Source organism: Ylistrum balloti, unplaced genomic scaffold (assembly GCF_031769215.1).
Source record: "Ylistrum balloti isolate Yb309-2 unplaced genomic scaffold, AGI_CSIRO_Ybal_v1 Utg369932, whole genome shotgun sequence".
Classification (NCBI taxonomy): Eukaryota; Metazoa; Mollusca; class Bivalvia; order Pectinida; family Pectinidae; genus Ylistrum; species Ylistrum balloti.
The window spans coordinates 206,242-233,777 of NW_026782044.1; the positions used below are offsets into that span (position 1 = coordinate 206,242).

General features: G+C 35.7%; 2 protein-coding genes across 2 annotated transcripts; both read right to left on the reverse strand.

Moving 5' to 3' along the window:
- Window positions 1–1,628: 1,628 nt before the first annotated feature.
- Window positions 1,629–10,805, reverse strand: LOC132547066 (uncharacterized). The gene is made up of 11 exons (XM_060210819.1): window positions 10,626–10,805; window positions 9,732–10,032; window positions 8,438–8,605; window positions 7,209–7,396; window positions 6,242–6,401; window positions 5,931–6,042; window positions 4,987–5,137; window positions 4,016–4,160; window positions 3,522–3,693; window positions 2,587–2,771; window positions 1,629–1,687 (listed from the first exon to the last, which is right to left on the reverse strand). The coding sequence occupies exons 1-11, from the start codon at window positions 10,803–10,805 to the stop codon at window positions 1,629–1,631; spliced, it is 1,821 nt and encodes a 606-aa protein (XP_060066802.1).
- Window positions 10,806–15,699: 4,894 nt separating this feature from the next.
- LOC132547051 (endoglucanase G-like) lies at window positions 15,700–27,165 on the reverse strand. Its single transcript, XM_060210800.1, has 11 exons — window positions 26,986–27,165; window positions 26,306–26,510; window positions 25,802–25,972; window positions 25,324–25,508; window positions 23,874–24,033; window positions 21,926–22,037; window positions 21,429–21,585; window positions 20,791–20,935; window positions 17,202–17,367; window positions 16,581–16,771; window positions 15,700–15,731 (listed from the first exon to the last, which is right to left on the reverse strand). The coding sequence occupies exons 1-11, from the start codon at window positions 27,163–27,165 to the stop codon at window positions 15,700–15,702; spliced, it is 1,704 nt and encodes a 567-aa protein (XP_060066783.1).
- Window positions 27,166–27,536: the final 371 nt, after the last annotated feature.

A 27,536-nucleotide genomic window follows, 5' to 3' on the forward strand; every position in this document is an offset into this window, starting at 1 on the left:
CACACTTATCAAGCATCAAAATATTTTGGACAAAATTGAATTTCACGCTTGTTGCCTTAAGGTCAAGGTCATCGTTTATATTTTTAAAGAAATACTTACCGGCTCTATACTGGCATCATTTCTTGAGAGACTCTCATCAAAATTCACACACTTATGAAACATCAAATTACCTTGGACAAATTTGAGCTCTTCATTACTATTTATAGAAAATCGCTGTAAGAGCTCTCACAGCCTCATTTATTATACATTGGTAATGAAAAGGTATTGTCGGATTGTCATGCTGATTTATCATGTTGTTCCATTAAAAACTAATTACAAACTATTTGTAGATATTTCCCAAATTAACGCCAAACAACAATAAATAATACCAGGAGAGATTGAAAGGACCGGAAGGGGCACATGTTATTTTAGTCTGTTTAATCAATAAGACAATATCAATTAACACATAAACATTATAATGAATGCCTTAATATATTACTTAGATCAAATATTTGTATTCGAATTACAAAATTGACGAGGCAGATAATTTATGACACATCTCTATTGAAAGTAAACTGTATGCTGTATGTATGACTGTTTATTTTAAATACATAATTGTTATCAACTTAACTAAAAACAATTAGTCAATTAGTGTGTTATATTTCCATGTCACAAAAACATGCCAACAGCATATCAATTTGAGAACGTAGACAACGCCACACTAAAATATGGTGGCACGTAACTGCCATCGACTCATGTTGTCATAATTTATTGCAACAAATTGTCATATTAACACGAATGGTCATAACAATAACGTGTAGCAATGTCTTATTCAGTCGGCTAGTCGTGATATTTATCGCGATAACTTTAAGTCACCTTAGATATCACCTTAGATATGACAACGCGATTTTTTGTCGCGATATTGCTTGAAAGTGACGTGTGTTGAAACTTTACTTTCTCTTAAAATATACTAACACATTATTCGGAAGGCCTCTGTATTTTGGTTTTTCAGTGACGAAGAGAAGTAATCACTAGTCAGTGTATGGTCAGTGATATAACTGAGGTATACCGAATAACGTGTTAGTCCATGTTTAGAGAAATTGAAGTTTCAACGCATGTCAAGTCCGAGCATCACCGCGGCACAATGTCGTGCTGTCATGATAATTAAGGATATTTAAAAATCAATTTATCACGACTAGTGGACTTATTAATACGTCTCAACACGATATCATCATGACAAGGTGTGTTTATATGACTATTTGTTTTGATAAATTAAAATGGCAACATGACACGTACAAGTAGATGGCAGTTACATGCCACCTTACCAACATCGCGCATTTATAGTACTTTCCTCTCTTCCCTATTCGTTTTAGAGGCAACACATTACGTTACACGTTTTTAACAAATTGATGTCTTGTTTGTTGCCGAAATGCACTCCTGTAATAAAACGCGAAAATCTGGTGTCACTAACTGGTGATGTGTTGAAATTAATACCTGTACTTCACACCAACCGATCATAGCGTATGTCCCTTAAAAGTTCACATCTGATTACGTGATCACTTGACCTGTATTTAAATATTTAAATGGACAACAACAATAACACGATCAAATTTAGATTTGATGTTTTAATGAACATAGTGATGTCAATCTTAACATTTAGCGGCTGGTGATGCTGGGAGTTCCCCACGTGTAGCCATTGATGACAGACCTGTGAAAAATAATACCATTTCATATTTAAAGTGAACTGTTTCGTAAAATTCGGATTTAAAAATACTTTTATGTCATTGTAATACAGGTATAAGATAAAATAAATCTAACCCTTCATAACTATTGTAAAACTGCCATTAATCGACCCCTTTTTAATTATAAGATACATTGTTATAAATAAAACACAATATCCCACGATAGAAATGCCCTTTTTCATAATTCTATAATAAAACACTATATCAATACACTCGTTTTAATTCAAAGGTGCATTCTATTAAACGTAAATGGACTTCATTGTTACAGTATAACGGCCTGATTCATATTTCCTAAAACAGCGACAACACTTCCCTCGATAAAATGATTGTTTTTTAGTCTACATAAAAAACCAGTATTCAATTTTTGTCATGAGTTTATGATATTATTGGCCGATTGCGATCTGATACTAGACGCTTTATTTGGAAAGAATAATACAGTTTCTTAAATTTTATCATCAATAACAATTTTTCCGTTTGTCTATACAAAAGTACTTAAAGCATGTTCCAGGATATGCTTTTTATACCAACCTTCTATGTAATCCGTATCGCGTATCACTATGTTTGCCCTAACAATATCGACTAAATTAAAAAGTAAGCTTTCATTTGTAATTACGTGCTCTTTTATAACCAGCCGATCACAATACAGAGGAAAAGAATGTTCATATGATAACAGACCATCTAAAAAGTTGTGATAATAAGAATCGATACGTTCAATAGAATCGATGATGAAAGAAATTACCGAGATAATTGGATAGAAAAGAAGAGAAATTAACTCCGGCAATAAAAGAAAAGTCAGAAATGGAAAAATAAGAAATGGAACTAATATGCTTTGAAAAAGAGCAAATCAAATTATTGATAATGTTACCTGCAAGTGCTGACTGGAATCCAGCATTGTAATCGCATGTGACTTCGTTCTTGGTGTAGTCTGACCTTTTGTCGGCGTAATTATCTCCTTGATCAGGCCCACCGACAAGAGCACCTTTGAGAACGTGTGGGTTGTCTCCGCCGCTGTTGTAGTCGTTCCATCCACAGCCGGCGCCGGGACAGGAGCTATATAAAACAGTTTGGTCAAATATTACAAAAAAAGACGAAAATGAAAAGCAATTTTCAAAATAAAAATAAATAAAATAGAACTGAATACAGTAGTAAATTTTCAATAACCCCATAATTCAATATACTACGAAATATCCATATATCTGATGATTTCAAAAACACATCAAAGCAATTACAGCTTCTAACGCCATCACAAACTCTTCTTATGATAATTACAATGAACAGTGCGTCCATTTTGTCGCTGGTGTTGTTGATCGATAGCATTTACAATACATTCAGTCGGTACTGACTCGTGCTCATACTAAGGAAGAAACGTTAAAATAATAATAATAATAATTACTCGATTTATAAACGATATATCAGCAATATACAACATGTGATATACGCGATGTTCTCATAATAGTGGTTGTTATCTGTACATTGTGAAAGAACGTAATTCATTACACAAAACCTTCGCACAGGATATTCTTATGGTCTGGACATGAATATTGAATTGAGTATAAGCTGGGAACGCTTATCTTTCCCGAACACTTTGTCTTATTTACCTTGTGATGGTTTTAGGAGTATCCATGTAAACTGTATTTCTTAATCCATTTTTCGCCCTAGTTGTGTTGAAATTGTGTTTAGATTAGCATTAAGTTAACATGTTGGTATTTTCTTATTTTTGATGAAACTGTGCAACTGGGTTTTTTTTTTTTTTTTTTTTTTTTGCTATTTATAGCTATACACATAAATATATAAATATACCTTCCTCTGTGATGAGGTTGTTTGGGATAATTGCTACCGAAGCCAATCTCAAAACTCATATGTTGCCTGTTGTCCTTTAGGATATAGTTGATCTGGGAGAGAGCAAATGTCTTGTAGTCAGCTCCTCCGATTCCATCTTCAGCGGCCATCAGCGCCACAAACGCTGCGTTTGCTAGGAAAGTAAACATTCTTGTTTTTATGCGTTTGAAAATTGTCTAATGCATTCAGATGATAAATTCAAATTACACAACACCGCAACTTATTTTTACGTTTTCAAAAGCCTCCGTATCAACGTTTTGTTTTGTTTTGTTTTGTTTTTTGCTTTTTGATGATATTTTGCTCTTGTTTCATCGACTTTGAATTAGAATTCAGGTTTTCGTTAACGTGTATGTATTTTTGGCTTGTTTGAGTGTATCGGCGTTCGAATTTCCATAACGAAAAAAAATGCAAGTTTGTCAATTAGAACATAATAAGAAGGATAGTAAAATACATACCAGCATATCTGAGACTGCCCCACTGATCTCTCCAAGCAAGTCCACATGGAGTATATGTTATACCACCACCTGGCTTGTAGCTGTTGATAAACGCTTCAACGTTTGACTTATATTTAGCCTCCTTTGTAATTTCCCACAAAAGCAGCTGGAATATAATCACATGCCCAGTTTAAATCTCGATTCTTGTCAAATGTAACCACACTTTAGTAGGCTTCCATCTATCTATGGTTACCGCGAAATAATCTTAATAGAGGTAGTCATTGTCTATAAGTGTAGTTACTTGACAATTTCTGAGGCAGTTGCACTTTGTATATAAGTGTAGTTACTTGACAATTTCTGAGGCAGTTGCACTTTGTATATAAGTGTAGTTACTTGACAATTTCTGAGGCAGTTGCACTTTGTCTATAAGTGCTTGGCAGGTTCTGAGGACAGTAGCTCTATGTTTATAGTTACTGAACAATTTCTGAGGACAGAAGCTATTTGTTTATAATTACCGGTTAATTTCTGAGGACAGAAGCTATTTGTTTATAATTACCGGTTAATTTCTGAGGACAGAAGCTATTTGTTTATAATTACCGGTTAATTTCTGAGGACAGTAGCTCTTTACCTGACAGGTTTTAAGGACAGTTGTTTTTTTTAACTATAATTACCGGACACGTCCTAAAGACAGTTCCTCTTTGGTTGTAATTACCGGACTTGTAATGGGGACAATTTTTCTTTGTCTCTTACCACCTGACAAGTCATGAGTTTCGACCTGTCTATAATTACCTGACAAGCGACCCTCTTGTCGTTCCATGACAATGCCCTGAGAACAGTTTCGACCTGTCTGTAATTACCTGACAAGCGACCTTCTTGTCGTCCCATGACAATGCCCTGAGAACAGTTTCGACCTGTCTATAATTACCTGACAAGCGACCTTCTTGTCGTCCCATGACAATGCCCTGAGAACAGTTCGACCTGTCTGTAATTACCTGACAAGCGACCTTCTTGTCGTCCCATGACAATGCCCAGCTGACGTCATTCTCGTAAAAGCCCTTCGCCTCTTCAAGGTAGTGTCCCTCTTGTGTGGCTTTATACAACCACGCTGATGCCTCACAAAGTTCATCGTTGTACCCTGTTGACCTGATCAATACAAAAAATTCCATTAATCAAAGCATTTAATCATGTGATAAGCGGGGAAAGGGATTGCATTAAATTGACCATGGCTGTTCACGGGGCGGAAAGCTGAAAAACAAATAAACTTATTGTTTCCTAACTTCACTTATTTCGGTATAAGCAACATGTTTCATGTCAAATGTCAGAGCGGACTTACTATTCCACGATTATTTTAGAATTTTATGCTCAGGTGAAGTGTCATGCTACCTTGTCTAGGAATTGTGCAACAGACGCACATTTGAATACCACCCTGAGATAATAGCATTGCATACAACATATGTACAACACAGCAAATAATGGATACAATGCAGCTATTCTGTCCTACGACCGTTCGAGCCTAGTTCAGAACCTGTGACGACAGGGGAAATCAATATTGGCTGAAACAGAAATATCAAAGCCTCTAACCTGTAGTTATGATTTATTGTCTTCTCTGGATCACATAAGTAAATGAGAGGAAATAAAACCTGCTGAAAAGATAAGTACAGAAAGGCCATACTGCAAAGAGCAATGGAAGCTCGATGGTACTTCATTAGGTTTCCCTCTGTAAAATAATTTGAGGATGGTCATACTATGCAGATTTTCTTTGCTCATAATACACGTTTTGTCATGAATGAGACATCAGTTTTTAGGGATGTATCTTAAAATCATCGGTACAAACATGACGTCAAAGAAAATCGCGAAAAAAACTCATTCTTGAAAATCGAATATTAAATGGACAGTTTGCTTTTTTATATACATAACATTACTTTTGGTGACTTACCCGTAATAGCTCTGAGCATCAGGGACACTTTGGGAGTAGATACCCTTATGATTCTTTGCAAACTCGTACAAGCTCTTTGCAGCTGTCAACAGCTTAGCAGAATAACCAGCATCTGAAATCGCATTTATCTATGTAGACACTTGACATGTTTTTGTTTTCTTATTCACCACAACATTATTTGTAGGATGATTATATATTCGTCTTTTTAAAGCTTGATATACAAAACTTTCGGCAATCCTCGACCATTAAAAGGTAAGTTATATGTATGTGTATATACATTGTGCATCCATTGTAACAAACAAGAGGTTTACCTCTGGATTTGAAAACAATAGATCCAGCAGCAAGAGATGCGGCAGTTTCTCCTGCAACGTCACTTCCGGGTCTTCCGGTGTCAACTTTGTATGATGGTCTGCTCATATGCATGTCTTCCGGTCTGCCCCAGACTGCGTGATCAGTTCCACCATTACCAACCTACAACATATTTCTTCCCCTGCTAATATACCGTACCTATAGTATCTTTTCTGACATGTATTAAAAGATGTCTCTTAATTGACAAGTATTGAAAGATGTCTCTTAACTGATAAGTAGTGAAAGATGTCTATTAACTGACATGTAGTGAAAGATGTCTCTTAACTGGTATGTAGTGAAAGATGTCTCTTAACTGATATGTAGTGAAAGATGTCTCTTAACTGGTATGTAGTGAAAGATGTTTCTTAACTGATATGTAGTGAAAGATGTCTCTTCATTGGCATGTAGTGAAAGATGTCTCTTAACTGGCATGTATTGAAAGATGTCTCTTAAGTGATATGTATTAAGATATGCTTCTAATATGATAGTCATTGAAAAATATGCCTCTTATCTGATGTGCACTTGATCTCCTATCGAGATTTACAAACACAACAAGCTAACCAGATCCTATATCGCACGTAATCTCCTGTTAAGATGAATAAAGAAAGCAAACTAACCTGATACTATATCATACTTTGTCTTGCTATCGATATAGCGATGTCTTACTTTTACTTTGATAACTGTGGTGTCGTCTTAGTCTCTACTGACAGCAGTCTTACAAGAGCCTTTATCGAAAGTCATCTCCTATCGCGGTGTATAAAGACAGTAGCCTGACCTGAGCCTATATCGCAGGCAGTCATCTATGGCATTCCTACCTTAACCTTTATCTAAAGAAGTATTCTATCGCGGTTTACAATGACAGCAGTCTCACCTGTACCTATATTGCGAAAGTAGTCACATTTCTAAGCCAATTAAACGCTCCCTTCTTACCTGAGCGTAGTATACGTTCTGGCTTGGTTTCCAACATTTCAGGAAGTAGTCGAGTGGCCATTTGATACAATCGTACATCATTTCCAGCTGCCCCGCTGCCTGGTAACCATCCTTCCACTTGGACAAGCCCCAGGCCAAAATTGTGGTTGTTGATGACATCGGGAAGTTGAACTTGACAAGGTCTCCCGCTATTGAAATATTGAAAATGTATTAGCACAGTACCACAAATATTCTTACCTATGGGACTCTATGACTGAACAAGACACAGAAATGAATAGTAACGTTCAGTACAATTAAGGAGCATATACAGTAAAGCCTAATTATTAAATATTTGAGTATAGAAGTGAAAGAAATAACGAATGTGGGTCGCCCCCATAGACGCCAAATTCAGATGAAAGAGTTATGTAGATAAAACATAAATGATAAACTTTAGTTATCTTATACATGAATACATCTGTGTTAATAGAGCCAATAGAGGTTGTCCGTCCGTCTGTTTGTTCGTCCGTCCGTATTTTGATTTGGTTCAACCAATTCAATCACACTTTACTACATCCTTTTTGGCGGAAATGCTTGAATCCCGATGTCAAAGGACAATGTCGTCGTATTATAAGTAGAAACTAAGTATCTCCAAAATATCTAAATTCTTGTTTGGTTGATTACGTTAAGATTTTCTTTATACTTTTCACATTCAGAGATTAATGTGTATATACATGTAAAACGAAAAACATCTGAATGTTACTGGTCATCAGGTCAGCGGTCAACTTTGAAATATTTCATTGCCATATATTATGGCATAACTGAGCGTTATTGGCTGAAATCAAATGAAAAGTCAACTGATCACAGATGATGATCACTAGTTAAAAATTTACATTAAACAAATAATCGATATGATACTAAGATTTAGAGTCTGACAATATGCTGGCCTTCCTGGCATATTTTAGCAATTTCAAACGCACCTATAAAAACGCGTCCTTAATATAATCAAATCTCTCTTTTTGCTTTATACAGTTTGACGTACTAGGTTTGTTAAATGTTGGGCAGGCTTTGCATGGCGGGTGTCTTTGATGAAGCAAATTATGTTTACCCTTGTTTCTTTGTTATTGTATCATGATTTTCCTAGTTAGTATGACTGAATCCGCTAACGACAAATTATTAAGACAGATTTATTGAATGCCACAATATGTTTTGATATAAACACCAGGCAGCAGTAGTATTTTCCAAATGCTTACCGTCATACCAGCCTCCGGTCAAGTCCGTTCCCACGTCACTTCCGTCCCCAAGAGCTGAATCAGATCGCCACGGGATAGGGTTGTTTGAAGGCAGTTTACCAGACCGTTGAGCATCGTAGAACAAGATGGACAGACCGAGGGCAGCTCCGTAGTCATACTTAGTCGAGGCTGCAATGGAGACAAACAGTAACTCGTATTGTCAGTAATCATTTATTAAGAAAAGGGTTCCACGTAACATGGTTGGGACTAACTGGTACAAGTAATAAGAAACGATATATATGAAAATATTTCTCTTTTAATCATTTTTACTTCAGATGAACTGTAAACATTGCTGTGATCGGCGAATTGTTAAATAGTTTTTGTTTGAGGTCTATACCTTAACCAACAACAGTCACTACCCGTGAATGCATATCCTTGTTTCCAAGGGAAAAGATCAGATTCAGATAACAAATATAGATCATATCAAATACCATCCTCCATAGTGAAAGGGTTTAAACACTTGTACCACCCAGCAGTCAGTTATGATATTCCGTTCGCTGTCATTATCCCCAGAACCCTACAATCACACAATCCATATGTGTTTCATGCTATATCTATCATTTTTCGGGTTTGCACCATTTCTCAATGTTTCATTTCTAGCTGAGGTGAGATCCAACAAGTTGATCAACTCAATTGGGGTGACCTGTTGTCAGTTTTCGTCGCATTGTTTTTTACTCACGTGATCTATTAATGGATGTTTTTACTGTGACTCAACAACCTTTTGTAAGAATACGGCATTTAAGAAATGTTAAACTAGATTGTCTTTCTTGGGAAATATGGTCACAACAATAGTGTATGTTATATTTTTTATATCTTATGACAAAGTTGGCTTGCGACATATCATTTTCAGAGGTACATAAGTTATATTTTCGGAGATATATTTTAGTAATGTTAGGTTATTGTATTAGGTTGTAATCGCTCACCCCCTCTGTAACTGAAAACAGTAATGCCTATAATTTGTAATAATGACCTTCATCAAAGTTCTTTGGAAAAACAGTTCGTATCTGCGTTTTTGGCATATTTGTTTAAAAAAACGAACTCGGCAGCGTTACTTTGACTTTTGAAAATAACTTTACACATTGTGAACACTGCTACCTGTTCATAGTTTTGTGTAGAAACATGTAAAATGAATACAACGTTAAGTTTACAGAAAAAAAACTGCTTTCCGAATCCTTGAGAATACAATAGAAAAAGTGTGTTGGTACATTTCATCATAAAAACATTTTTTTTTAAATATAAGAAAAGATTAATTTACATCCGAGTGACGAACTTCCGCCGGAAATAGGAGTCCCTGATCCGCCCGAAGATCCGCTACCACCGGATGATCCACCACCAGTACTGCCACCACCGGAACTGGAACTGCCACCACTCGAACTTGATCCTGAATCCACGCCTTCTACGAATACTCTCACGGGACCAGCGTGATCTCCGCCAGCTCGTGCAACAAATATAACATCAAGACTAGCCCCGCCGCCAATCTCGCCAACCCCGGGGACGTTCTGCACCACATACTCTTGATTATTATTAGATGTGGATACAACAGAGGCCTTCCAGATCTATTGTAGATGAAACAAACTCAGCGTCAGCACAAAACTTACGTGATGTCATGAAAAGTACACTTATCATTAAGCGACTTGCGCGATCTCAAATGAAACTAATAGCAACATCATAGCATACTGAACATTATGTGAAATCAACGGGCAAATTGTTACGTGTCTGGTGTCAAAAATAGTAAAACCGTGACATTCAAGGCAGTACAAGGACAGAAGGTCAATGTTTCACTTATAATGTCACAAACGGTCACTGCTGAATCAACATGCAGAAATCTGAAAGGAAATAGGGCAGTATTCAACATGCCGAACATATGATATGACCAGTGTTCATCATGTTCGACTCAACATACAAACTTTACTGAAAGGGTCAACGCATAGCCTGTGGGCAAATCAATTCATAACTTTAAAGAAAATGTAATAGATTAAATTTGTACGATGCCGGCATTAAATATGAATATATTTAAATAATGATTTTACTTAATTAACCGCAAAAAGCGCCTAAAATGAAAAAAAGAAAATATTTTGTATTAAAGTATCATCAATGCATATACAGGGTATTCTGTAACATAGATCTGATTATATCATGGTTCTTGTACCTCAAGTTTATCGACGGGCTTGGAAAATTGGAGATGAGCTTTCCAACCGTGCAGTGCGTTGTCTGGATGTATTGTGAACGTGCCCTGGAAGCCTCCAGGCCATTCATTGGTTATCTGGACATTTGTCGCAGCCCCCAACGCCAAGGTTACCGTCACGGCTAGAACCAAAATTCGTAGCATTTTTACCTGAAATAGAAAGAAAGAAATATGTTGTATAAGATTCGATTGGAGGACGTTTATGAATACCTATGTATCATTGCTCCCAGGTCTAGGACAGTTATCGTTTACCTTAGATATTTCAATACGATGACAGAAAACAGATGCATCTTTTATCGAAAAAAAATTAATGTCACCTGTACGTACGAAATGTTTCTGATAAAGTAGTACCATTCTACACGTTATCATTGGGTAAATCACTCGATACCCGTAAACTGGCTGTTTTCTAACAAACCAGATAAATCCTACATAAATCACGTGGTACTATTACATTTATGTAAGCTTAATGCTATCCATATGTGTACGATGTATATTTTTTCTGCGCGACAAGTTGAGCAGCTGCATAAAAATCTATAATACATTTTTTAAGCAAAATTATCGCTTTATGCAAAATAAGACAGAAGAATGTCAGTTGCAGTAAATTCAAATGTATGCTAAATCGGTTCGGAGGCAGAAAGAGGAAGAAAAGTGTATACTTACGTGAGAGGTGGTGCTGTGACTTGTGTTCACCACACAATAGTCTCAAGACCTTGGTTGTATTGTTTATATAACCTGGACGTCCTTATCTGGTAGAATAACTGAGTTACATACTTACTAAACATTTACAGACAGTTGAAAATCTAGGTCGGTTTATCTGTAGAAATCCACGTCTTCTAAATCGCCTACATAGGAATGTCATTTCTCACCAAGTCAGCCTTGTTCTGTTTTACGTACAGGTAGAATATCATTAAAATGGTCGCTTTATAAATTAATTAAACATTTGTCTTTATGGTATCTGGTTCTTACAAGCATCAGAAAAATGTATGCGTAATGTAACTATGTACCCGAGTTCTTGTTTTTCTCTGATTCATACAATCTGAAGTTGAAGACATGCCATAGTTTACAGCATGTGATGAACAATCTTATTCAAATAAAATGTTTTATCTGTAAGCATTTATATAATGTTATATAAATGTGATAATCATAGGGCGAGAGGTTGGTTTGTGGGGAAAAAGAAAATACCGACATGATTGAAATTTTAAGATTAATGAACAGATGATGAAATTATGAAAATTACACATTGATATATCTATTCGATCTTTGATTACTATTATAATCGCCACAGTGGATAATTTGGTGTTATAAGACAGCTCTAGACTTGACGTTGGGACTACCTACCGAAACACTACTACTGTATCAAGGAAAACTGTTCATATGTGGACTTCATGCGACTACTTAACAGAATCAAATTCATTCGATAAACAGCAAACTGAATCGTTGAACCCCCCTCGTTAATCCCCCTCGTTAAGCCTAATTTGAATCCTTGCGCTATAGATTATATAACCCTGGTGTTTATCCTAAACGTATTTTTGTTCCTGGTCGACCTTGACATTGACACGTGTGGTTTGTTCTTACTTTATGCTGATTTTCTTATTTTTCCCATCGTTTTCACTCGTCAAAATTTATTTTTTCTCATCGCACTCTAGAAATGCCTTTGGTTACATTCTACACACCATGTATAAATCATTGTCTTTGTACAATATTTATCATTCTACCGTCACAATGAAATTTGCCATAGCAATGCATTGTGTCTTCAATTTTGCAGTTTTCTTTCAACTTTGAAGAGTTGATAATAGATATTCTTTCAAATTTTTTGGAGTCAAGAGATACTTATAAAGAGTAATACACACAATGTAAAGTCTTCAGATTGGTCTGTACCCAGTGATCCCGAACGTAGGCCAGCGAGGACTTATCAGTAAAATCAAACATGGAAAGGATGAAAATTTTAGAAAAGTCCTTATATCTTTTAAAATACAGTACTTTGTGGACTGACTATATCAAAAGTACATATCACAATACTCCAGATCAATAGGGATTCCAATGGGGTTTAAGAAATTGAGTTGGCCATTGGAGAGTAGATGATTCCATGTATAGCAAAATTATGATATTTTATTGGATAAGAAACTTTCCGCACTATGATCGCACTTGTGTTTAATGTGATTTAATTTCGAATTTTCAGCTTAAGTTATGTAAGTATCAACTCCTATTTGCAATCTTCACTGATACGCCCTTAAACAAACATAGCAAGATCCATCAACAGTCAAACACGTGTCTTAAGACATTGGCATGGGATGTCAAACGGTGTACACTCAGTACAAAAGGTTACTGACATATACAGCAGGATACACACGGTCATTCTACCGAATGAACTCCCCAGTCATTACTTATGCAACTCTATGACGTGCTGTTTACTGACTGGATTCTACCGTTGCAAGTTTTTTTATTATTATTATTTAATTCTTTTTTTATTATTATTATTTTTATTTAATTCTTATTTTATTATTATTAATTTTTTTACTAAATAACATTTACAATATTCAAAGTTAATCCTTAATCACAGGTTTCAATATTTTGGGCATTCATAATGAACCATTTTCTTTTAAAAAATTCTTACACCGCCACATTGGTCAAGCAAATGCCAAGTTATAAAATGACATCGATTTTTCATGGCATGGGGTGATAGCATAGATATATCGCTAATATTTTATATTTTTTATTCCATAGAGGATATAATTGAATGTAATGCGATATCGTAAATAAATTTCGTCGGATTTTTTTTTAACATTTCTGGTTAACTGATGCTTTTCTAGGTTTTGGATGATTCTTTCTTTGTTGCTATTTAAAAATAACCAACGATGAAAATTTGAGACTTCATGCTGCGAGATCGCATAATTTGAAAGGAATCTATCATAGGCACTGTCAATATTCAGTTGTAAGTTATACCTACCTGTTGACTGTAGTAATGAGATCATAGTTCACCGATTTGTATTTTTGTTCAAGTAATCAGTGATTGCTCACCTAATTAACAGAGTTTTAAAAAAAACAGCGTTTTTCTTGATTGACTTTAACTAATTGTATTCTATTCAGCGTTTTACATATCAAGCAACACGTGTATTGTTCATAAACATACCGACAATATGTATAACTTAGTATCAAACTATACACGAAGAAGCATGTACGCTGGCATTACAGGTGAATATAAAGACAGAAAATCAAAGTGGAAGTTTTAGGCTGTCAAACTAACTGTTCACTTTGACAACAAAAATAAACTAAGTGTGGGCTAAAGTATAACAAAACATCTTAGCACATACAGGAACACGATTCTAAGACTTCTTTCAGAAACGAGATTTTTACCATTAACGAATTTGTTCAATAACCCAAGAGCAAAATAACAAAATAAATGTTTACACGGAGATTCGTGAATATGTACAAGGAGAATAAGATCAGATGTTCCCGAAAAATAAGCGTCTTCTGCTTCATCAACCATGTGATTCTTGGTCAATCCAAGGAAACAATGTCATGTTCTCAAATGAGAACAAGGTCTTCGACACCGGAACCAACAGGCACACTAACAAACATCAAACACGTCGAATTTCATATCACTCAATTTTTTTCTCAGTGACATCACTATAATTTTCATCAGCCTGTCTCTTTTGAAGCCCTAAGTTATGAGCTTGTCCGTAAGTTGACAACATCTTATACAGATATCGTGATATTAGAAACAGGCATTGAATATTAAATCAATTGTGACATATAAACTCCATTGGTTTGGAATGCAGAAATAGAACATTTATATAAGGACAATTGAAATCATCACCCTTATTGTACAGCTTGGTGAGAGTCTGTCCATGCTGGTTTCGTTGCAGGAAAAGGTAGAGATCAGCGGCTGATGTGGAAATGTTGGACTAGTCCTTGATTTCCAATTTTGATAGGTTTATTATGATGAGTTATGCCAGCATTGGCGTGAGATATGTTTTGTTCCTTCAAACTTCATATTCATATTCTACACGATATTTAAAACTTAATAAAATGTAATATTTGCATATCACCGTTGTGAACTGCAGGATCGTCTATTTCTTATCATTAATGACAATTCCTTTTATTTGTATGGTGTCTTGATAATGCTTGGTACAATTCCGGAACACGAATATAATTACACGAAGAAACGGTCCAATTAACAACCGCATTCTGTAATGAGAATACGTGATCATGCTTGTTAAGTAATACAACGTTTTTAAATTAGAACATTGCAAACAACAGACATTCTTACGAGCCGAACACTGCTATATTCGTATCGCAAGTTAGGAAATACTAGAAATGGAACATTCACAGTAGAAACATCAAAATCGTCAGACTTTCATAAAAGAGTTTATTGTGTTCGTGACCTGTAACGTTGGTGCAAGGTGTATAAATGTCTTGCTATTCTATGATCAGACATCACTAACAAATGGAACCGATTGACTTGGTGTCGGCATTGTAACCTCTTTTGATAAACTCTTCGATAAAACTAATCTTATATGAAACTTAAAAGCCAGGGGAATGGCCTGGTACCATTGGTTTGTCAATATACTCTTGGAATGCCTTGCTATCACCAAACTCAACAAAAAATTCGCAACAAGGAATTCAATCATCGTCAAGCTTTCATCCTCAGCATTCTTTGAAAAGAAAATCCTTATTTTAAGAAAAATTCTACACCAAAAGTTATTTTAAACTAGAAAACGTTGGGCACTTTTTCGCCGTTCTCATGTATTGGTTGATGAACGGAAGTTATCAAATGAGACTTTTCACCCATTAATCCTGACTGTTGACCGCCCTAATATTACCATATATAGAACGTGATGTAAAGATCACACAAGTAAAGACATGACATTAACATGGACTGGATGTGGCGGCATGGCATCAGGCTGGACGGACGGGTCAACATAAAATGGATAAAATGGCGGGGATGTAAATATTTTAACAACCAGTTCTCATATGAATTGTGGTTTTATTTCCTAATAAATCAACCTAGTTACATTAATCAAGACTGGCACTTCGGTTAGGAAGCCATCATGGTATTGTGTAGCAGTCCTAAAAGAGAAAAAAGTCACATTTAAGAATATAAAAACGAGATGATTTGTAGAAAATGTTATTTTCTATTGTTTAATTACACAACTTCGGTCTTTTATGAAAGTGTGTCAATAAAGTCAACATCATGAACAGGCAGCTAAGTTCATTGTAATAAAAATCACATTCTTTTCTATACGAAAATCACGCGTTTGATGTATATAAACAAAGCACCTTTTGGAACAGAAAATCAAACAAAAATGATAAGGAAAAGTCACATATGATGAAAAATAAACAATAATACGTGTGTACAACTGCTTTATATGACATCGACAGAGAAAACAAAAGAAGGATAGGAAATATATTAAAGAAAAAGAAAAAATCCCGATTCTACATTGGGCGACTTTTACATGCTCAAAATGACATAATGCTGAAAATCACAAGCTTATACACTGCCGTTAAATAGTTTTGTCAGCAAGACACTTTATTCACTGCAGAACTATTTAAATTACAGCACAGGTTAGGACAAAATATTATAAAAATCAGCTGTAAAGCTAAAATATCAAAAAAATGCTAGACATATCTGAAAATATACAAAAAAACGCATATTTGCAAAATGGTATGACCGATTTGAAAATTTCTGATGATGTAAATTTAATTACGAAATCATCCTTAATCGGTGCCATTATGTATGAAAATCTGGACATAATTCTTCTCCAACCTTACCCGAAACCTTCCGTCAACAGTATATAACAAATAAACAAACTTCACATTACATTTAACTATTGGAAGTATCGCCGTGGATTTTGTGATATGTAAATTTATGTTTATTTCCTCTGATTACCTCTCGAAACATGGAAGTAAAGTACTCACCTGCTACAGCGGACTGGAAGCCTGCATTATAATCGCATGCTACTTCGTTGTTGATGTAGTTACTACGACTGTCAGTATAGGAATCGCTGCCGTCAGGACCCCCAACGAGGGCTCCATATAAGGTATGTGGGTTGGGACCTTTCTGCTGCTGGGCTTCCCAGGAACAAGGTGTTGGCATCATGGGACAAGAGCTAAGAAAGGGACAGATAAAAGACTCTATTGATGGCCTGTATACATTCTAAATTATGGGATATAATTTACTGTCTTTCTCTTTTTCCTTAATCAAACTTGAAATTGTAGAATTAAACTGATAGGCGTTCGACTATTCTCTTTTAAAGATGAAACAAAAATATAGCTTTGTAGTGACAATTATCAGAAACATGTTATTACGAAACATTATTCAACTGTGGATTTTTCGACTTAGACGTTGAACAGAGGGAAAAAACAGTACAAATAGTGCCCGATTTACAAGATTACAAGGTGATCCTGATGTCCTGATGTTTTCAATTATGATTTTGTTGTTTACAATTGTTGGAATTAGTTTTTTTTTCTGAATCGTTTAATTATCACAAATCGAAGCTGAGATAATTGCATCAGACATATTACAAAGGAAGTACTAACCTGCCCCTGTGATGTGGTTGAGTAGGTGGGTTGACCCCAAATCCGACGACAAAACTCCTTCCGGTGTCACCGAGCGCGTAGTGGATCTGCGACTTTGCCCACGTGCGGTATTCGTCAGTATGAACACCAGTATCAGCCGCCAATAAAGCCATGAACGCCATGTTAGCTTTGAAATTAAAGAATACTCCCACTTATCAATAACTCGCTTACATATGTATAACCCAGATTTTACTTCAGGTTTTAATTTAGTTGATGAATAGATAGGAGCGTTTCTGATATGCAGGAAAAGGTTATATGAATTATTCATTATTTGTTGTGAATGAGTCTGGTATATAGGACTTTGATCAAGTCCTGCACTAGAATAAACTTTACTTATCTTATAAAGAAACTAACTTCAAAAAGGAAACAAGATCAATCTTCAATATTCAGTCGTTCTGTAGATACAATTCAGTGACCGCTCTTATTTTACAAGGTAGGCACCAATGTTACACTTATAGTATAAGACATACTAGACGTATACTGTCAGCCATTACACTTATAGTATAAAACACAAAAGGCGTATAATGTCAGCCATTACACTTATAGTATAAAACACAAAAGGCGTATAATGTCACCATTACACTTATAGTATAAGACATAGTAGGCGTATAATGTCACCATTACACTTATAGTATAAGACATAGTAGGCGTATAATGTCAGCCATTACACTTATAGTATAAGACATACTAGGCGTATAATGTCACCATTACACTTATAGTATAAGTCATACTAGGCGTATAATGTCAGCCATTACACTTATAGTATAAGACATAGTAGGCGTATAATGTCAGCCATTACACTTATAGTATAAGACATAGTAGGCGTATAATGTCAGCCATTACACTTATAGTATAAGTCATACTAGGCGTATAATGTCAGCCATTACACTTATAGTATAAGACATAGTAGGCGTATAATGTCAGCCATTACACTTATAGTATAAGACATAGTAGGCGTATAATGTCAGCCATTACACTTATAGTATAAGACATAGTAGGCGTATAATGTCAGCCATTACACTTATAGTATAATGTCACCATTACATTTATAGTATAAGTAGGCGTATAATGTCAGCCATTACACTTATAGTATAAGTCATACTAGGCGTATAATGTCAGCCATTACACTTATAGTATAAGTCATACTAGGCGTATAATGTCAGCCATTACACTTATAGTATAAGTCATACTAGGCGTATAATGTCACCATTACACTTATAGTATAAGACATAGTAGGCGTATAATGTCAGCCATTACACACAAAAGGCGTATAATGTCAGCCATTACACTTATAGTATAGTCATACTAGGCGTATAATGTCATCATTACACTTATAGTATAAGACATAGTAGGCGTATAATGTCACCATTACACTTATAGTATAAGTCATACTAGGCGTATACTGTCACCATTACACTTATAGTATAAAACACAAAAGGCGTATAATGTCAGCCATTACACTTATAGTATAAAACATAGTAGGCGTATAATGTCAGCCATTACACTTATAGTATAAGACATAGTAGGCGTATAATGTCACCATTACACTTATAGTATAAGACATAGTAGGCGTATAATGTCAGCCATTACACTAGGCGTATAATGTCAGCCATTACATATAGTAATAATGTCAGCCATTACACATACATAGTAGGCGTATAATGTCACCATTACACTTATAGTATAAGTCATACTAGGCGTATAATGTCAGCCATTACACTTATAGTATAAGTCATACTAGGCGTATAATGTCAGCCATTACACTTATAGTATAAAACATACTAGGCGTATAATGTCACCATTACACTTATAGTATAAGACATACTAGGCGTATAATGTCACCATTACACTTATAGTATAAGTCATACTAGGCGTATAATGTCAGCCATTACACTTATAGTATAAGACATAGTAGGCGTATAATGTCAGCCATTACACTTATAGTATAAAACATACTAGGCGTATAATGTCACCATTACACTTATAGTATAAGACATAGTAGGCGTATAATGTCAGCCATTACACTTATAGTATAAGACATAGTAGGCGTATAATGTCAGCCATTACACTTATAGTATAAGACATACTAGGCGTATAATGTCAGCCATTACACTTATAGTATAAGACATAGTAGGCGTATAATGTCACCATTACATTTATAGTATAAGTCATACTAGGCGTATAATGTCAGCCATTACACTTATAGTATAAGACATAGTAGGCGTATAATGTCACCATTACACTTATAGTATAAAACACAAAAAGCGTATAATGTCACCATTACACTTATAAACATAGTAGGCGTATAATGTCACCATTACACTAAGACATATAGTATAAGTCATTACACTTATAGGCGTATAATGTCATAGCCATTAGGCGTATAATGTCACCATTACACTTATAGTATAAGTCATACTAGGCGTATAATGTCACCATTACACTTATAGTATAAGACATAGTAGGCGTATAATGTCACCATTACACTTATAGTATAAAACACAAAAGGCGTATAATGTCACCATTACACTTATAGTATAAGTCATACTAGGCGTATAATGTCAGCCATTACACTTATAGTATAAGTCATACTAGGCGTATAATGTCAGCCATTACACTTATAGTATAAGACATAGTAGGCGTATAATGTCAGCCATTACACTTATAGTATAAGACATAGTAGGCGTATAATGTCACCATTACACTTATAGTATAAAACACAAAAGGCGTATAATGTCACCATTACACTTATAGTATAAGACATAGTAGGCGTATAATGTCAGCCATTACACTTATAGTATAAAACATAGTAGGCGTATAATGTCACCATTACACTTATAGTATAACCATTACACACATAAGGCGTATAATGTCAGCCATTACATTACACCAAAACACAAAACATTAGGCGTATAATGTCAGCCATTACATGTATAATGTCACCATTACACTTATAGTATAAAACACAAAAGGCGTATAATGTCACCATTACACTTATAGTATAAGTCATACTAGGCGTATAATGACACCCATTACACTAATAGTATAACACATACTTTGCGTTTAATGTCTCTCATTACACTTACAGTATAAGTCATACTAGGCGTATAATGTCAGCCATTACACTTATAGTATAAGACATAACAGGCGTGTAATGTCTCTCATTACACTTGCAGTATTAGACATAATAGGCGTATAATGTCACTTATTACACAAATCACAATAGACATACGTCATCCAATATATATATGCTGAAAACACAATAGACTTTAATGTCATCCAATATCCTAACGTGTAAATATTTCATCGATATCTCTATTTAAACGAATGTGGCTTCAATAACAAATTACATCACGCAAATAATTAAATAACTGACATGCGTGTCATACGAATTGACACTTAAACATTAAAGCAAAGAAGTGTTTGTTTCAAATCAGACCGAAAACACATCACTTGACCCAATTCATCTGTAAATTGCTTTACAGAGGAAGTTTACTCAAGCGTATAATAAACTAATTTGATTCTATCGTGTCGGTTTCAATATACTCACATGCGTATCTGAGTGATCCCCATTGGGAGCGAAACGCGAGACCCTTGGGGCTGTAAGGAATACTGCCGCCGGGTAGCCAATCAGCAAATGTGGCCTCTATGTTATCCTTGTATTTTTGTTCTCCAGTAATGTTATACAGCAGAATCTAAAAGTAAAGCCATTCTATCTATAACTTATGCAGTAATACTGCGGATACAAAATAGAGATGCATGTCTCGTTATTGAAGGTAAAACCCATTTCTTTTCTTAGCTAATTTTCAAAATTTTAAATGTTGATGCTATGCTATGGGTCTATACCAGTAGTAAATTTTCGATCTTCTACTTTTTGGACATGACATATTGAAACGATCACCACAAATTAACAAATCCAACGGTAGTTACTACAATTCATAGTTGTCTTAAATATCATTTTCAAATATATTCAATAACATTTTGATATTTCAAAATAGATCGTGATCTGAGAGAGTTTATATAATCATTTTTCAAAATGCACGATAATAATGAAAATACATTCAGTTTGATACCATGCGACAATGTCGTTACATTTCAATGCTACTTAAACTTCAAATAGCCGGCATGCTTCTATTTTTGTTGTTGCTGATTCCATGTATATTGTTTGTTCTGAGACACGTGACGAACCTGACAACCAGCGCCCTTGTCATCCCAAGACTGTCCCCAATCTGGTCCAGCCACAGTAGGGTAATATGTCTTAGCTTCTGTCAGGTATGAGGTTTTGTTTGTCGCCATGTAAAGCCATAACGCTCCCCAGCAAAGTTCATCTTCATAGGCAGACGACCTTTTTCGAAAACCGTGTTAACATTAAACGAAGAACGAGTGATTGATCGCTCTCGTATATTTCATCAAAAACAAATAATGAATAGAGAACTTTCCAGTTAGTGCATGTCCTCGATCAACGTCATTACTGTTTATCTGCGTGATAAATCATGGTGTCATACAGGATTAAAACTTTGATGTAAAAGAAAATGTTCGCATGAGCATGAAGTAGAGTTGGTGATATAGGAAGGAATCATTTAAAATAGGTCACTGTCGAAGAACAGATGGACCTCACACTGCTCTTCTCAAACGTGCGTTTAAATTCAAGATTTTAGTTTAAAACACATGAAGCCTGTTGTTACCTGTAATAGGCGGCGGCCTGATTGACACTATTGCTGTATATCCCTTTGTAGGTCACAGCAAACTTGTAGATCTCTTCGGCGTTACTGAGAAGCTGAGCAGCGAACGTCGGATCTGAGGTAAAATCATAATGTTGAAGCACGTGAGTTTATTACTTTAAACAGAACGTTCAAACAAAAGCGAAAATGTCAAATGAAGGAATCCAGACATGGGAATTCATTACTGAAAATTGAAAATTCAATACAACAGAAAAGCGTTCAGTGCATGAAGCTAGACATGGGAATTCATTACTAGAAAATTTAACATGTATATATATATATATATATATATAGAGAGAGAGAGAGAGAGAGAGAGAGAGACAGAGAGAGAGAGAGAGAGAGAGAGAGAAAATTAATCACTTAACATGAGACAAACAAATATATCACTAAAGTTTTCAGGCCTCGCGGCCATCTTCAGGATACACAAAGTTTTTATCTTTTTAAATTAAATATGTATATATATATATATATAAGTGCTCAGTGCAGGAAGCCAGACATGGAAAGGAAATGTATTACTTAAAAAAGAACTTTCAACACAATGGAAAAGCATCCAGTCAGAAAGCCTGAAACGGAAATTTCTTACTTAAAACAGAACCTTCAACATGAAAACCCCAACATGAGAATCATGGTGCAGATGTATACGTTATCAGCAAAAATAAACCAAAATGTCAAAACCAGATAACCTGTTACCGATATCACTTTCAAACAGATGAATCAATTGTTTTTATTACTAGAAAATTAATGGTACCAAATACTTGTTAAACAGAGAAACGCCCTGGTACCAAATCATTGGTAAGAGAGCACTGCGTGGGTACCAAATCATTGGTAAGAAAGAACTGTTTTGGTACCAAATCCTCGATAAAAGAGAATTGCTTGAGTACCAAATCATCGGTAAGTGAGAATTGCTTGGGTACCAAATCATCGATAAGAAAGAATTGCTTGGGTACCAAATCATTGGTAAGAGAGAATTGCTTGGGTACCAAATCATCGATAAGAGAGAACTGCTTGGGTACCAAATTATCGATTTGAGAGAATTGCTTGGGTACCAAATCATCGGTAAGAGAGAATTGCTTGGGTACCAAATCATCGGTAAGAGAGAATTGCTTGGGTACCAAATTATCGATTTGAGAGAATTGCTTGGGTACCAAATCATTGGTAAGAAAGAACTGTTTTGGTACCAAATCCTCGATAAAAGAGAATTGCTTGAGTACCAAATCATCGGTAACAGAGAATTGCTTGGGTACCAAATCATCGATAAGAGAGAACTGCTTGGGTACCAAATTATCGATTTGAGAGAATTGCTTGGGTACCAAATCATCGGTAAGAGAGAATTGCTTGGGTACCAAATCATCGGTAAGAGAGAATTGCTTGGGTACCAAATCATCGGTAAGAGAGAACTGCTTGGGTACCAAATCATCGGTAAGAGAGAATTGCTTGGGTACCAAATCATCGGTAAGAGAGAATTGCTTGGGTACCAAATCATCGTTTGGAGAGAATTGCTTGGGTACCAAATCATCGGTAAGAGAGAATTGCGTGGGTACCAAATCATCGGTAAGAGAGAATTGCTTGGGTACCAAATCATCGGTAAGAGAGAATTGCTTGGGTACCAAATCATCGATAAGAGAGAATTGCTTGGGTACCAAATCATCGGTAAGAGAGAATTGCTTGGGTACCAAATCATCGGTTAGAGAGAATTGCTTGGGTACCATATCATCGGTTAGAGAGAATTGCTTGGGTACCATCATTGGTAAGAGAGAATTGTTTGGGTACCATCATTGGTAAGAGAGAATTGCTTGGGTACCATCATTGGTAAGTGAAAATTACTTAGTTCTCTATCACAGTTGTATCTAACTTTTATGAGCAGAATTCAATCGGTTGTCGATTTTTCACCCATCAATCGCTGTCACATTACCTTTGTCTTTAAAAACCAAGTACCCAGCAGCCATTGCAGCAGCATACTCGCCAGCTACATCACTTCCTGGTTTAGTGGCGTCGACCTTGAATGCAGGTCTATCCATTGACATGTCTTCTGGTCTGCCCCAGAATCCGTGATCCTTACCCCCATCTCCTACCTTTACCAAACAAGCAATTATATATCAGCATGTGAAATCGAAGTTAAACTTTTACAATTATGAAATACACAAAATTCTTCAGATTTCCTTAACCTATGTAGCAGCAACCTCCTGTTTTATATTCAACGTTTACCTCAGTATATAGAGGAGTTCTTAGTATTTAATTCTTTAATATCCCCATACTTATAACCCCCTGCATCATTCATGAAAGCGATAAAAGACGCGGTGTGATACCATTTATTTCCTTATTTGACATACGCTATTTCTATTTCGAAGGTCGAATAAACAGGTGTCACACAGTGTCATGTCTCTACAATGCATTATCGTAAAGCATGATTGTAACACTGAAAGTAGATGAATTACAAAATTACTGATTTCTATCTTCTATCCTTTTCCAGATTACAGTGACCTGACAAATGTATTGCAACAAACATGATCGATTTTCTGCAAAAAATAATTTGGCACATTGCATTTGCGATTTTTGGATAGAAATAAATTGACTACCGGCATGAAAAAAGTTCTGTTTACGGACGAAACAAAAGTTGTTATTGGCAAGAAAAATGGTTTACTTGTAGGGAGAAAATCGACAGAAAAGTGGAACCCGGAGTGTTTGAATATCTTGAAAGCGCCCTAACAGGTGAGTTAATGTTTTGGGGATGAATTTCATATAATGGTGTTGGTACTTTAGTTGAGGTTGATATATATAAATTCACAAAAGTATATAGATTTACTGGACGAAAACTTGTGGCCTGTGGTTGCAATGGAATTTGGCAAATGGTGATTGGATTTATCAGGATGATAATGAGACCCCTCATCGTTCTAGAGTGACCAATGCCTGGAAAACTGCATATCGTATACCAAATATGGACTGGCCTGCACAATCCCCAGATATAAACATTATTGAAAATATGTGGAGATATATAAAAATTAAACTTAATAAAAAATTGGATGACATTACAAACAGGGATCAACTTATCACAGCAGTGAAAGATATCTGGCGACGTCTACCTCAGGTCTACATAATAAATTTATATGCATCAGTTCCCAGAAGGATTCGCAGTGTTATCATCCAGAAAGGCTATATTACAAAATATTAAAAGTCTGGTAAGTATTATATATACATTTTTGATTTGAAAAATATTGTTTTAAATTTCAGCTTTGTTTTTCAATTGTGAATGACGTCGGCCGTGTTTGTTGCAATACTTTTTGTCAGGTCACTGTACTTATTTCGCCCACATTTAATCTATTCCAGGGTTACCGTCCGTTTTAAACCAAATGGCCTTGACATACCTGAATATAAAGTTCGTTTGGTGCTGTGTGAGCCTTGATCAACCATTCGAGAGGCCAACGGATACAGTCATACATATATTCTGTTTGTCCAGCTGCTTCGTAGGCATCGGCATACTGGAGAAAACCCCAGGCCAACATGGTCACACTAGCCGACATAGGAAGTCCAAATTTCACATGGTCACCAGCTGTTGATCAAAAGATATATCTAACTTGGCTTATTTTTCAAACCAATCATCAAAGATTTTTATTTTTCCGAATTTCACTTGGATGTCAAATCAGTACAAGCGAAATATATTCAACCGCATGAGTTCATGAATCTCACCGACAACAGACGTTGTTTCCATCATAACAGCCCACAGTTTTATACATCTTTTTTGCTTTTCTTTACAATATTTTTATTTTTTGTTTAGATTTTTTCTGTATTATAACATTACAATCCAATCAAACGCACTAACACAAGGATAGTACTATTACCTACCATCATACCATCCCCCGGTGAGATCCTCTCCGTTTAGCCCCTGATCATGCAAGGCTGAGTCTCCTCTCCAAGGTATCCGGTTGGTAGAAGGCAGTTTTCCCGATCGCTGAGCCTCGTAGAATAAAATGGACTTTTCTAGAACTTCGGCATAGTTGTATTTAGCACCGGGAACTTTAAAAACATGTACATTCATTCAATAGTTATATTGCAATTCACAAACAACTGGAATGATCGACGATGGATTACCGCCACAGACGGGAATTATGATTTAAAAATTAGTTAGAAGACACCCGACATCCTAGTTTTTGTTCCTATATTTTACACCATTTCCATATTATCAAAGTCATTTTCAATATGCGCATTTGTGTCAAATTATCATGCATTTTGACATGTATCATGGTTAAGTATTTGTATCGGTCTTGTTAATTGCCAATGTTAGATTACATGTATCATCCCTTAACGATGCGGATTTATAGACCAGCGTTTACATAAACAACGTCTTACCTGTAGGTGCGGGGGGCACCGTCTGGCCGTCGTGGGCCATATTTACAAGAGTTCCTTTTCCGGTGGGCGGTGCACCTCCAGAATAACTAGCCTGTACGGTGATGGTCAGTGTTTGACCAACGTGCTGAATCCCCGTGTGAGGTTTACTGACCAATATGTATTCAGTATTATCATTGGCAGTTTTGATGATATCGCCCATCCATTCCTGCCGAAGAACGGATTGTTTATTTCAATGTTAAACACAGATAGTGCATTCGGATTGGACGATAAGTTTGCACAACGGATACACAAAAGAATAGCACATTTTGATACAAATTTTAAATTAGATGCAATAGAGCCAGATAATGAAATAAAACTGCTTCGTACAGATGTTTCATGCTTCCAGGATACTAATGCCTACATTCGAGCGCCCATACTTACGTAACAACTGGACAACTGGAGGCATTAAACAATACCATGCATAACGATTGTGGAGTATCTATACAACACTCTTACTTACATAACGACTTGAGTCATGAAATAAGATCCATACTTACATAACGAGTTATTAAACAACACTCATACTTGCTTACGAATCTTGAATCAGTTATCAAGATCCACAATTCATTTAAAATATGTAAGTTAGTATTTAAGACCCATATTAAAAGATTTTTGAAGTTAGTCTTCGAGACCATACTTACCGTCATCCCTGTTATCGGTTCATCGAAGTGAAGAATGGCCTCCCAACCAGAAACCTCCTCTGGTATATTGAAGACAAATTTTCCTTCAAACCTTCCTCCCCAATCGTTCACCCCTGTCATCGGTACCTCGATCGCCACATTCCCGGTAACCAGGAAGGCCAAGAGAAGAACCACAATCATATCGGCGACTTTGATGCGATCCTGTAATGAAATCAATGTTAATTTGTTATATATCAACAACTATCCACCGATGCATTTGGCAATGCTTAAGAAATAAAGGACGATATGGTAGTATAAATATTTGAGAAAAATAAAGAATCGTCAATAAATTTGAATTTGTTCCATATGTTGCGATTGCCACGAAATGTCATTTTACAAATAACTGTTTCTATAGCAACATTTAGATCTGAAGCGTTTTGAGTAGTATGTTTATATTTGAGTACAGACATGCTAAGGAAAAACCTCCATCTAAAGCATAATAGATTTTGTAATATTAACATATACATAGTTGCACGAGCCAATATAGCTGTGAAAACAACAAAAAATTCAAT